The 12370-nt window shown below is 45.0% G+C and overlaps 1 protein-coding gene across 6 annotated transcripts in view; it reads left to right on the top strand.

Annotated features, from left to right (window-relative positions):
* Nucleotides 1-12370, top strand: part of GALNS (galactosamine (N-acetyl)-6-sulfatase) — a 53450-nt gene that overhangs the window by 25879 nt on the left and 15201 nt on the right. For all 6 annotated transcript variants that reach the window (XR_012765312.1, XR_012765311.1, XM_075433457.1 and 3 more), the window contains one exon: nt 8198-8319. Coding sequence is in view for 4 of the 6 variants with exons in the window: in XM_075433457.1 (XP_075289572.1) it covers nt 8198-8319 (122 nt within the window). In the remaining 2 variants the exon portion in view is untranslated. The remainder of the gene's footprint in view (nt 1-8197; nt 8320-12370) is intronic.

Below are 12370 nucleotides of genomic sequence, written 5' to 3'. Positions count from 1 at the left end.
TCAGCGATTTTGACAGCAGGCGGGTAGTGGGGAGGGATTGTTTGTATGATTTTTTTTTTAGTGTCTTTTTGTTTTTTTACCTTATGATGGGTCCTCAAGGCATCACAGGTGCAGAAGTAAGTGCTGATGACATTTGTGGATGTAAAAGTGCATGGTTTCTTTCATTGGGATGTCCTGGGGGTAGAAGGAAACATCAGCTCCAGGGGAGCCATTTACATTCAGGGCTGTAAATATGTGTGTTTGTGAGACTGTAATGCTCCAGGAGTCAAGGTTTCTGTTTTACACGGAATAAGAAGGAAAGGAAAGTTGGCTCCAAAAATGCATTGCACGCGCTGTCTCGATGCTAATTCTACACAGCTAAAATGAGATCATGTATTTGTCTGGGTTAGTATGCGAGTAAGACCCGTGTATCACACGTGGCACAGTGTGGAGGGCTTTCCCTGTGTGAGAGGCACCGGGAGGCCGTGTGGACGCGTGTACGGGTATGCGGATGGGCTCGGAGGCGTGCTGTCCCGTGTGCGTGGAGGAGAATGTCACACGTGAATAATCGCTCTCCATTGCACGTACATACGCATACGTACCTAGTTGGGGAAGAAATAAATGTCTGTATTGATCTAAACGTATTTGTACGTCTGAGTATGTAATGGGGACCAGTTACTCATTTCAGAGACTCTCCTACTGAGAGCAATGGCAGTTGTGCAATTAAGGAATATTTATTTCTTTCTAAGTCTTTGTTTAAATCCTGTCTGATAAAAGTCAGCAATTATACTGTACATCAGAGAGATGATTAAAAATTCACTTGCTTTCCTGCAGCTTGTATCACATGTGGTTGATGTGGGTAAAATTGGAGCACATTAGTGGACAGACTAGCCATTAACAACATGCAGAGGAAGCTGAGGCTGAAATTTGTTCCAATTCTCCTCATGTCCTCAAGCCATCAATTACAAGCCTTGCAAGTTTAAAAATAGAAATAAATCAGAATGCAGAACAGTTCCACAATTCTGAGTGCTGTTTTAGGAGTTTTGTAATCTCACCTTACGATACAGTTGCCTCTTTCAGTGACTGGTGGTCTCAGCTGTATTGACATTGGACTACGGTTTTGCTGCCAGAATCAAAAAGGCCGATTTGTTTGGTAATTTCATTTGAAAAACATATTTAAATGCATGTACATGTGTGGCATTAGGAATTCTGCCTGTCAGCAGGTTTGCTGGTTGGAAAGTTTGATTTGCCCTCCCAGTAGAACTTCAGCTAATGAGGCCTTGTTAATTGTATGATCTTTAGCGTAGGTCCTTAAATTATTGTGAATTCAACGTGAAGATTTATTAAACTTTCAAGTATGAAATGCTCTACGTCCGAAGGTCCAAATTCAGACGTGGAATAAACAAATGACTGTGGTTGGCACATCATGCATTTGAAAGAGATCTGAGATTGGCCAGATGTGTCAAAACAGCTGTCTGCAGATTTTGAAGAGGTTTATTTTATGGGCAGTTGAGAATCTCATTGTATTGACAGATACATGGCACGTTTTAGCCAAACCTCCTTTCACTTTCAAAATTACCTGGTTAATTGACAGCGTGGGAAATCATTGACACAGAAAACTTACACTGTTTTTAATCCACACTGTGCATTTTTGTTTGTCTTTTAGATGAGATTATACCATTAAAGTGGCCAGAACCGCATTTTGATGTTGATATTGGAAAATGTGAAATTGGTGCCTGTCCTGGGTCTGTTTAGGACTCCGAGGTCTTTCAGGATTAACTAGAAAGAACATGTGCAATTTTGGCCTCTAACCTGGAAAGCTATGTGTTTGAATGTGGTATAAGTAATAAAGTATGTATATACAAATAAAAATGTACCAGAGAGAAGCAGCTTACAGAAAGCAAAGCCTAGGGAAGCATAACAGGGATATGAATGCTTCTGTTTACGCTGGAAAGATCCCATGCAAGCAGTACACAGGTTTACAGTCATCTTAGACTCCCATGACATTAACATGCCCTTGCTGGTCTGCATCCTCTGCCTTATGGCCTGGGATTAAAATTTGTCATCTGTCGCAAAGATGAAGTGTGCTGTTCTGTTCTTCCTGTTTTTTGTTTGTTTATTTTTTAACCCCCGAGCAAGATTTTTCTAGTCTGACTCCTGTCATCAAGTCTTGTAGTCTTTCTCCGTGCTGGAGGATGCCTTGATGCCGTCTTTTCTGCTGGCTTAACTCAGTTACTTGGGTAACTTGCATTCTTGACTGGTTAGTCTCTTGAAAACATGAAGGGAAGGCTCACTCACCAGAAGCAAGTGGGAGGAAGCACTCTGTGGGACATTTTTCCTGTCGATTGCATAGGGTGCGTATTTGGGTCTGTTTACCTGGCTTCCATCTCCCTTTCATATAGCTGGCTCATGTTTACGTAGTTTGACATCTCTGACGTCCAAGAGGTGATAAATGGGACAGAATTAGATGAAGGGAAACTTTACTTGAAAAATGCTTTTGTATTTTTAAATAGTAAAAGATTTTTAAATAGTTTGGTACAGGGAGAGAAATCTTCACCGTGCACAAGGGCTGAGTCCCTGTTGCTGTAGGGTGGTGGATATCAGCGCATCACCTTTTCCACCATCATTGACCACCTTCCTGTAGCAAAAATCAGCAGTGCTATAAATAGCCACGTGTTGTGTGTTGGAGTAGAAGTAAGAACTAAGGATAAACCTGAGGAGATCCCTCTCTTGTATGGCGTTAACAAACAGGAATTTTCCTGGACGCCACCTTCTTGTTGCTCTTATCATCCATCCTTTTAGCCTGTACGTCATGCTTGCTCATTACCAAATTTGACCTGGATTGCAAAGTGCATGACAAATATTGCATGCAAACCTGGCGTTTCTGCCTTACTGCTGCTGGTGCCCACAGCCGTGGTGCTGGGTGCACAGCTTCCACTCCTAAAATACGAATGCTCAGTGCCAGCACTGTTATGAGTTGTTTTGTCCACTGGATTGAAAAGAGAGGTACATTGCACCTTCCTTTTTTGGAAGGAGAGATCTAAAAGGGGGAAAACAATGGGTTTTCTCTACGGTTTTATCTGAGTAGCTAGCAAGTCCTTCAGGAACTGTGTAGTTTCATGCTGTGTAGAGGAGGCAGGAGTGTGAACTAGCAGGAGAAAGGAAATTTCCTTCTCTCTGCCTGCCACAGACACTATCCAGCAGAGGATAGTTCTTGTGCCCTCCAAGAGCAGTGATGCAAGAAGGTAAAAAAATAATTAAGAAAAAAACATGGAAAACGCCCTTTGGTTCATTGGAGAGTGGCTGATAACATCAACCTTTCTGCTCTCAGCTCAGTATCTTGTTAGTGGTCTTCAGTGGTTTTTCGTGAGCGCTCCTGTGTCTTTAAATGATGGGTGTAGGTGCCTGCCAGAAGACCCTATTGTTTTAATGTAAAATGCCAAAGGGGTTATTCCTGCTGCAGTCTGTCTGATTGCCCTTCTCCTCGACGTGAAGGGATCGATAAAGCCTCTTCTGCAAGGGGGATGTGAAGTCAAGTAGAACCTCACAAATAATGACATTTGATTGTGGTCCTCTGAGCATATGAGCTAGCCATTGATCGCTTCTGCTTGAGAGCCGCTGGAGGCTTGCTGATCTGCCCATCTTCTGGGGTCTCTTCCAGACAGTTAACACATTAGAAGCAATTTTTGTTCAACGGGGTTGAAGCCTGGCAGTCACACTTCCAGGTGTCTGGTCGTGTAGAGCTCCAGTTTGGGAGGCTTTTGCTGGGAATTGCCAGGGGAGTGAGAATGGCCACTTACCCGTGCTGTTCAAACAGCAAGAAGCAACGTTCCTGGCTTAAATTAACTGCTGTTCTTTTCTCCTTCCAATATTAATACAGTTTTGCTGGTCTGGGTTTTGTGTGGTGGAATGAGGAGCCATGACCAGGAGACAGACCCCAGATTTGCTGCGCCACTATCAAAGTCTGCAGCCGCTTGTCTGGTCGGAGGGATCTGGGATAGCGCCAGGGTGACGAATTGCCAGAGGGCTTACGTTAACACAAGTGGTGATTCCATCACTTGGCGGAGAGCCCAAACTGGCAACCGGCTGTATTTGTCTCATGTCTATATTGACATAGCATCTGTGGTCCATTTGCTCTGGAAATTAAAGCATAAGCTGTGCAACCAATAGCTGCTAGATCTTAGGAACGGAAAAACAATCCAGGTTACACGATTGCTGGGGAGAAGGGCAGAAAGACGTGCTCACTGAAAGGTTTACCTGATGTGCAGGAAGTGTTTTGGGTTGGGTGGTTTTTTTTTTTGAGAAGAAAAGAATTACTGGAATTTCTCCTACAGCAAACAGGTCTGTGTGGTGGTGCAAAACATTGCGCCCGTGTAAGAGACCGCGTGCAGGAGCTGAGCGATTCCTGGTTGCCATCTGATGCTCTGTTACGGGCTCCCTTAGAAGGCACAGAGCTAACGGGCTCTAGATTTTCATGCTGTTATAATTGAGGAGAAAAGATCGAGGAATTTGCTTAAAAACAGGGAGTGACCTTTCTACTTTAATCAGTGTTACTTGTAAACATGCAAATTAGCTTCGATAATGTGCAGAGTAAAATATTAGGCACGTGCTTGAACTGGGTATTGATCACCTGCATATTGTTATTAACAGTCTGCCAAATAAATAGCTTAAAGGACATAACAGCGGATGAAGTGGTGGCTGATTGAGTTTCGTTATCCTGGTGGACAGGGCAGCCATAGCTACCTCTTTGCTCTTCTCCCACATAATGTAACTTTATTGTTGGGTGAAGTTGCCACCCTGTTGGCAGTGCCAGAGAGCTGAAGCTGGTCCCTCGTCAGTGGAAATGGGGAGAGCTTCTGTGCAGCCCAGGGAACGACGCGGGTTTTGCTCCAGCTGAGAACCCAGCACCTTCACACTGATTGTTAAATCCTGCAGTGTTCTTGGGATCCATGGGGCGTGTTGTCAGCTCAGGCTTTTATAAGAAAAAAAAGAAAAAAGGGGGTTCTTTAATGAAGAGCAAGAAATGATCCAAAACGGTGACATGATTTAAAATTATCGTCTAGAAGAGAGTCCCCCTCCTCAGCAGGTCTGCTGTCCTGCAGCCGCTTGGGCTAGCAGAGCTGGAGGGCAGCTCCTTCTCTCCCCCCAAGACATACACCAGGAGTTTTGGCGTGCCCTCCGCCCCAGCTCCCAGTACTACACGTGACCAAATTTGCACACTTTCCAAGCGACCAGAGGCATTGTCCAGATGCTCCAGAGTGTGGATTGTCTCGTCTTTAAATACTTCTCAAATCTCGAGCAGATTTAATTTATACTGGTTTTGCTCCAGAAAAGAAAAGCAATCCAGACTTGGAGATTCCAGGCTTTCAGTTCACTGGTATGGCTGATTTTTCTCTTTCCATCCTGACAACTAAAAATGCTTTGACTTACCAAAAAAAAAAAAAAGAAGACGTAGTTGTGGGTGCTAAGTTAAGGGACGGAAGACTAGGCTCCTCTCCCTGTGTCTGTAGTGTATTACTTACTGTGGTGCTGGGCAATGCCTTGATCAGGGGTGTGAGGATATCATTTTACCTCTTTTTGCTCATTTGTTGATAAGCAGGTAGAAAATATTTTAAGCTCTCTCTGTAGTTTGAACATTGGCAGTCATGCAGTACGTAAAAATAGTCAATTTTATTTTGTGGACATAAAGTTGAAAGGCCTTAGAAATTCGTGGGGTGGTTTCACCCACATTTTAGGAGTGTTATTTATCAATGTTGTGAAATGGTATGCTTGATTTCTATTTTTTTTTTTACTTATTTTATTTTTTCCCCAGTAGACTACTTTTGAAGAGGGCATTGAGTGCTTAGGTTAGAAAGACAGCTTCTGGCTAGTGGCATCAGGCGAGTTGTCACAGCATTTTCTTTCCTGGGAATCTTTGGGACGTAGCCTGGGCTGTGTTCTGGAGTCTCGGCTCTAAGGATTTTATAAGAAATAAAAGATAAAATGTAAACAGAGCAATGTATAAACAAATACCCAAGAGACTAAAATCTTCTTTCCAACTAAAGCATTTGCAGCCGAAGAGCGTTGTACCAATTAGCAGGCTTTTAATTAAATTGTTTGATTTGCATCCAATTTATAATTTGGATGTTATGTAGGCTGTGATACCTTTTCATTAACTGTTCCTTTTGAGAGGAAAAAAAATAAATCTATTTTTTACAGTGTGTTTCAGAGGCCTGTGGCATCACAAGGTGAAAAGGCCAATCATTTTTGTATCCATTTAAAGTCCATTATTGGTAGCCCACTACAACCTATCAAGCAACTCTCTTATTTTTCCAGTCAGTGATTCAGGAATCTATAGCTCTGTGCAGATAAATGGGATTTCATGGCCTTCTAAACTTCTTGCTTTATTGAAAAGCAGAATATTAACTGCTCCACTGACCAGCTGTCCGTTAAAAACACAGGATATTTTTAGAAAATTGTTTGCCAATCAAATCCTACCAACATCTGTAGAGAGCCTTTTCAGTTTGTTTGTTTTATAAGCAAACGCTACAGCTGCTTTCCCACCTCCATTGAAATATTCCCATTTACCTGCTCTCCATGTCTCTGTCCGTGTCTCGGGGCATTCTGAGGCATTGTAAGGAGCGCAGCGTGTTAGCTGGAATTGTAAAACTGAGCTTTAACAAGTCCATTTGGTGCTGGTCCTTGCTGGTCTATGGGGCCCCCTGCTCTATTTGCCGTTCAGTGAAATTAGTGCCCTGCATTTTTTGCTATTCCCAGGGCTTAAATGGGCTCTGTTAGCCCTCAAGACTGCAGGCCAGGCTCTAGGTGATTAGGGAGCTCGACACCTGGCTAATAACCGGCTGGGCTTCGGGGGATGCAGCCTGGCAAGGCGTGCAAGGGCAGACGCAGAGAGCTTGTTGCTCTGGTCTTGCGAGCTGGCAGCTCGCTCTGTCCCTCGGTGGCCAGCAAACACTTTAACCCGTTGCTGCTAGCAAAGGGAGCGTGCCAGTACTTCTGCCCTTCCTATCCACTGCCGGGAAAATGCCAGCTCCTGACCCCGTAGACTTGAATGTTAGTGACAGGAAGAGCTGAAGAGCTACTGGAGAGAGTCCAGCGGAGGGCTACGAGGATGGTGAGGGGACTGGAGCATCTCCCCTACGAGGAGAGGTTGAGGGAACTGGGCTTGTTCAGCCTGGAGAAGAGAAGGCTGCGAGGGGACCTTATAAATGCCTACAAATATCTGCAGGGTGGGTGTCAGGAGGATGGGGCCAAGCTCTTTTCAGTGGTGCCCAGTGACAGGACAAGGGGCAACGGGCACAAACTGAGGCACAGGAAGTTCCATCTGAACATGAGGCAGAACTTCTTCCCTCTGAGGGTGACGGAGCCCTGGAACAGGCTGCCCAGGGAGGTTGTGGAGTCTCCTCCTCTGGAGATATTCAAGACCCGCCTGGACAAGGTCCTGTGCAGCCTGCTGTAGGTGACCCTGCTTCGGCAGGAGGGTTGGACTAGATGACCCACAGAGGTCCCTTCCAACCCCTACTATTCTGTGATTCTGTGATTCTGTGAACATCTTCAGACTTAACACAGTTCTTCCAGCCCCACTGTCATTCCCGGGTGGGTGCCTCAGCACCAGCTTGCTATGAATCAGATCAACAAATGCACCCGTGTTTGTTTAAAATTCACCAGATTTGCTTTGTGCTTCAGTGAAGGAGATCCTTCAGGTCTGGTGCCAGGTGCTGGCAGGCTGGGATTTCAGGGAGGCTGGCAGGTCCCACTGCCTCTCCGGGTGACGCCCCGTGGTTTGGCTGGATGTTTCCTCTGGGACTGCTGCTTTTCGATCAGATATGCCAAGTGACCTGATCCTCTCTGTGTATTTTGAAGCCATAGAAATCAAAGACAGAAGATATTTTCCACATGCAGAATTCTTACGATTAAATGTTTTCACCTCTGTCTTTTGTTTTGCCACTTCATTTTAATGAATATTTTATAGAGATTATCTTTTTATAAGGCAAAACTGTAAGGTCTGCTCCAGCTTTTATGTCAGTGCAATGCCAACTTTGCCACCTTATTTTACCCCATCAGATCAGAATCCATTTTGCAGACTGAAGTGGACTCTCAGTTTAAAATAATTCTGGGTTTTGTGGTATATCGGAACAAGGTGCTGAAGAAAGTGGCGTCAGCTAAAATTTTGCTCCCTCCCTTGCTTCACCCTTGATGACCCCTCTCCTCTTTGCTGCAGGGCATTGATTTCTGTCCTGGGCAGAATGTCTCTGGAGTGACAACACATACGCAGGAGGAGCACACTACCCTGCCGCTGCTTTTCCACCTGGGGAGGGACCCTGGAGAGAAGTACCCATTAAGGTGAGCCAGTTAACGAAGATTGAAAACTCTCGGCATTGTCAGTGTATGCTTTATAGAATTCATTTGCCTTGGTAGCTGTTTCTTGCAATCTGCTTGAAAACTGTCCCAGAAAGCCACTGCTGGTGAGAGTAGTAGAAAGAAAGGAACAAACCTTCCTTTTCAGATGGTCAGGTTAGAAGGATGTGGACGTGTCTATGGCTCAGCTCGTCAGGCCGGTGGTTCTTGTTCTGTGTCCTGCCACCCCTGACACAGAAGGGAAAACATGCACTTTTGGACAGGAGGGGACTGAGTGCAGGGCAGCTGTGGAATAAAGCAGTGGTGCTGATTCTCTGTGTGTTTTGGGGCTAGGGAAGAAATGTCTAGTGATCTCTGTGTTTTTCCTCCGTGCCTTCCACGATTCCAATGCAAACACCGTAACCTTCCAATCTCCCAGCCCTTGCTAAAGGAGCTTCTACAGAGGGTCTTTAGCAAGAGGACTATCTGCCCAATTTTGTTCCCTCTTTGGACTCTTCTGGCTGTCTGAATCCATTTTCCTATAAGCCTACTATTGTAATATTTATCTCCGGCACACACCATGCCCTGGGAAATTTCTGTAGGGATTTATGTAGTCATCACCAGCACAGCCTACATGTAAACCTGCCACCTCCAAAAAAGCTCCCAAGGTGTCCTCACCTCCCTCCCTCACTCCTTTGACTGACTGAGTTTTACCCTGTGGCAAAACTACCTGCAAACGGGGACGCGCAGCCTCGTCCCTCACCAGTGGCTCTGACTCGGAGAATGTGGAAATAAATAAAGAGAAAACTAATGCTGCTGTGACTGCCTGCACAGAAATGGTTTTGTGCAGCAGCTTTAACAGAGAGATGTTTTCTGAGCTGACAGGACTGCAATTACTCAACTGTTTTAAATAATTGAGTGGATACACTCGCTCCATTACTTTCAAAAGAACTGAGCCTGTGCTGTCCACTAAGTGTTTTCACTAGAGAGAGAAGGGGAGAAAAAATATTTTCACTTCTCTCTCACTTAACAGACAAGCACCCTAGAGGTGCATTATGCGGTGTATAAAGCTCTTCAGAAGCCCAGCACTTCAGCTCTCGCTTTCTATTGCATTTCAGCACTAATGAATAAAGCAAATCTGCAGCTCTTGTCTTTTAAATTCAGCTCAGTGAAACTACGCTACTGGGGTGGGATTCCAGATGAGACTATGCCCTGTTTGGTTTAACAACCATTTTATTTTAGGAAGATGAGTGGATAGAAATGACCTCTTTTTCCAAAAATCAAACAAATGGGTAGTATTAAGTGAACTGTAGTTTGCCTGCTGTTCGTGTTTCCTCTGAATTTGAGGGAGAGGAGCTCTTCCCTAGGAGGTGTTTGCAGGACACTTGCTTCCCTGTTACATAGGTGCTCCTGACAACTCCCATGGATTAAGCATTGAAATAAATTCCAGTGTTACATCTGCAGTCATTTCTCATGTGGTTCTATTGATTTTTGGACACTCACAAGCTGTTGCTTTGATTGAATTTTATGGCAAGATTATGACATGATTATGGAAAGCTGTGATGTTGTTTAATATGAAGACCATAATAGAAAGCCTCTTTTTCCTAAACGAATCTTCCTTTCTGCAACACGTTCTGTTGCTATTGTCTCCTCTCTGGTCACAATGGAAAACTCATGGGAAGTGGGTCTCCTGTATCGAATGTGGTAATTAAATTATCGTCATTTGTGGAGCTGTTACTGTTGTGTATTTTTATTTAGCTTAATTATCCCCCTTGGCAGACAGCCTGTTGGGAGTCCCGACACTAATGTTTCTCAGAAGGGAATCCAGCATTCTCCTCCAAGCGTGCATCTGTCTGTCCGTACACGCTGGGTGTGCTCGTATCGCTTGTGCTCCAGCCCGAGGTTTGTGTGTGTTCGCAGTCCGTGTTGGCCACGCTCCTCTGTTCCCCCTCCTGCAGCCCTGGAGGAACAGGCTCTCTCATATAGCTGTTTCACCACCTTGGCACTTCTGGTGCGTCGTTATGTTGCCAAAGCATTTAGAAAAATTTGCATTGCACCCCTGATTTATTGGTACCTCTCCCTCTTTTATGTAATTTACTGTTATCGCTTTGCTTTGTTAAATCTGTACTGGATTTTATTAGTTTTTCTGCTGCCATGAAGGAGGCTGTGAAGGAGCAGTATGGCACACCAATGCCCTCTTCTCTCTGCCTGCTTTTGCTCATGTTTGGTTTCATCTATTCCTTATTTTAGCGCAGCCTTTTCTTCTCCCTAAAATAATTTTTAAAATCTGTCATATCTCTTGATTTGCATTAGTGTGGAGTGGGGTCATATGCAAAACCACTGGTAAGAGGTTCCATTGCTGGGCGTGAAGGCCAGGCGCCACACGCACCTCCAGAGAAATTTACTGCTGATATATTTGAGCTCCTGCTAGGATCCTAGGAGATGTAGAGGCAGGGCATCCTAAAAATCAGTCTGCTCAGTCAACTGCAGCAACACTGTTGACTTGCAGGGTGCTTGTGCTCGGGCAGTCTCATCTGAGACGTCTTTGGGTCGTGACACTGTGCACACGAGGTACTGCACGACACTGAGACTTTTTCAAGGCTACCATTTCAGTTCATCTCATAACACGGGGATTAGCCTTTCCAGTCTGCGTTGGAGAACTGGCTGCTAAAGGGATCACTGAAGACCAAAGTCCTTTGAGATCTAGAGACAGCACGTAAAGTTTTCAGTTCTCTGGGTTTTGTGGTAAAGCAGGACAAGTCCTTCCTCTTCCTGACACAGTTCACTGGATTTCCTGGGGACTGTCTGGAAACAATATCGGCAAAAGCTTATCCCCACAGGACCACTTTTCATGCAGTGGAAAAACTGGTCAGGCAGTTACAGGCAGGTCCTGTCATCGTGCGGAGGACACGTCTGGCAGTGCTGAGCCGTATGGCACGCTGCATTTACGTTCCTCTTCATGTAAAGCTGTGTGTGCATCCCTACCCGTGTCTGACTCTAGGAACAGACCCTCCCAACAGGGCTGGGACTGTTCATCCCGCTGTTGCCCCTCTGTTTTTGGCTGAACCGCCTCCTGCACCCCAGCGTCTGCCAAGGGACGCAGTGGTGTTTGCCTCCTTCGCCTTCAGAGATAATTACTGATGTTTCTCAGTCTGAACTTGAGCTTCACCCCGGCAATCCAACAGCCTCACAGACTTTTCATGTTGTTAGCTGGGATTCATAGCAGTGCCAAATGCGTGTTATGAGTTCTCATGCTGCCTGAGCTTGCCCAAGCGGTGGCATATTTACATCATCACATCAGTGGGCTGGATGGAGCAAGATCCCTGTCCTGTAGTTGACCTTCAGGACTGACACTCAGCACTAGCTTCAGATACGTTCACTAGCAAGCTCTTACCCCCTCTCTGCTGGAAAGAGGAGGACTCCCCTGAGAATTGCAGGACTCTGAGGTCCCAGCATAGAGCAAAGCTTGGCACCATAGGGTGAGCTTGGCATTTATATGGCTGCAGGATGAGGTAGGGCATGAACACGCCTGCAGGTATTGACGAGGCCAAATCGGCATCTGCAGAGGTGCTGGTAATAAGAACACCTGCAATACCAGCATGTAAATGGGCCGTATATTTCAAAGAACTGTGGTTACTGGCAAATAATCTTTCTTTTGGTTGCCAGAAGTGGTATTGTAACTGCAGTTATAGAAGTAAGAGTTACCTTGTTATCTGCTCCTTGTGTAGTGAGAAGTGAACAGTTTGTGTCTTTTGTCATCCAAGAGATTGACTTGATCTGTGTAGGCTGGGGGATAGAAGATACCTCTTTTTTATAGCCCTCAACTCTAAAATGTAAATAAGATTGTGTGTTAGGCAGCACACAAAGCAGAATCATTTCTCTCAGTCTACGCATTATTTTGTTTCCTCCCTGGATGCAATTACTAGGGATTTTTGCTTCATATAAAACATTGAAGCTGTGTGATGTCCTTTGTTACCAAATTTATCAGAATGGAGAACTAAAAGATCTGATAGGTCTTTTCCTTTACGAAATTCTGTTCTGTTTGGGGTGTTGTGTG

Source organism: Opisthocomus hoazin, chromosome 12 (genome assembly GCF_030867145.1).
Source record: "Opisthocomus hoazin isolate bOpiHoa1 chromosome 12, bOpiHoa1.hap1, whole genome shotgun sequence".
NCBI classification, from domain to species: Eukaryota; Metazoa; Chordata; class Aves; order Opisthocomiformes; family Opisthocomidae; genus Opisthocomus; species Opisthocomus hoazin.
Note: the sequence above shows the minus strand (reverse complement) of the source record. Positions and strands in the feature narration are given on the sequence as shown.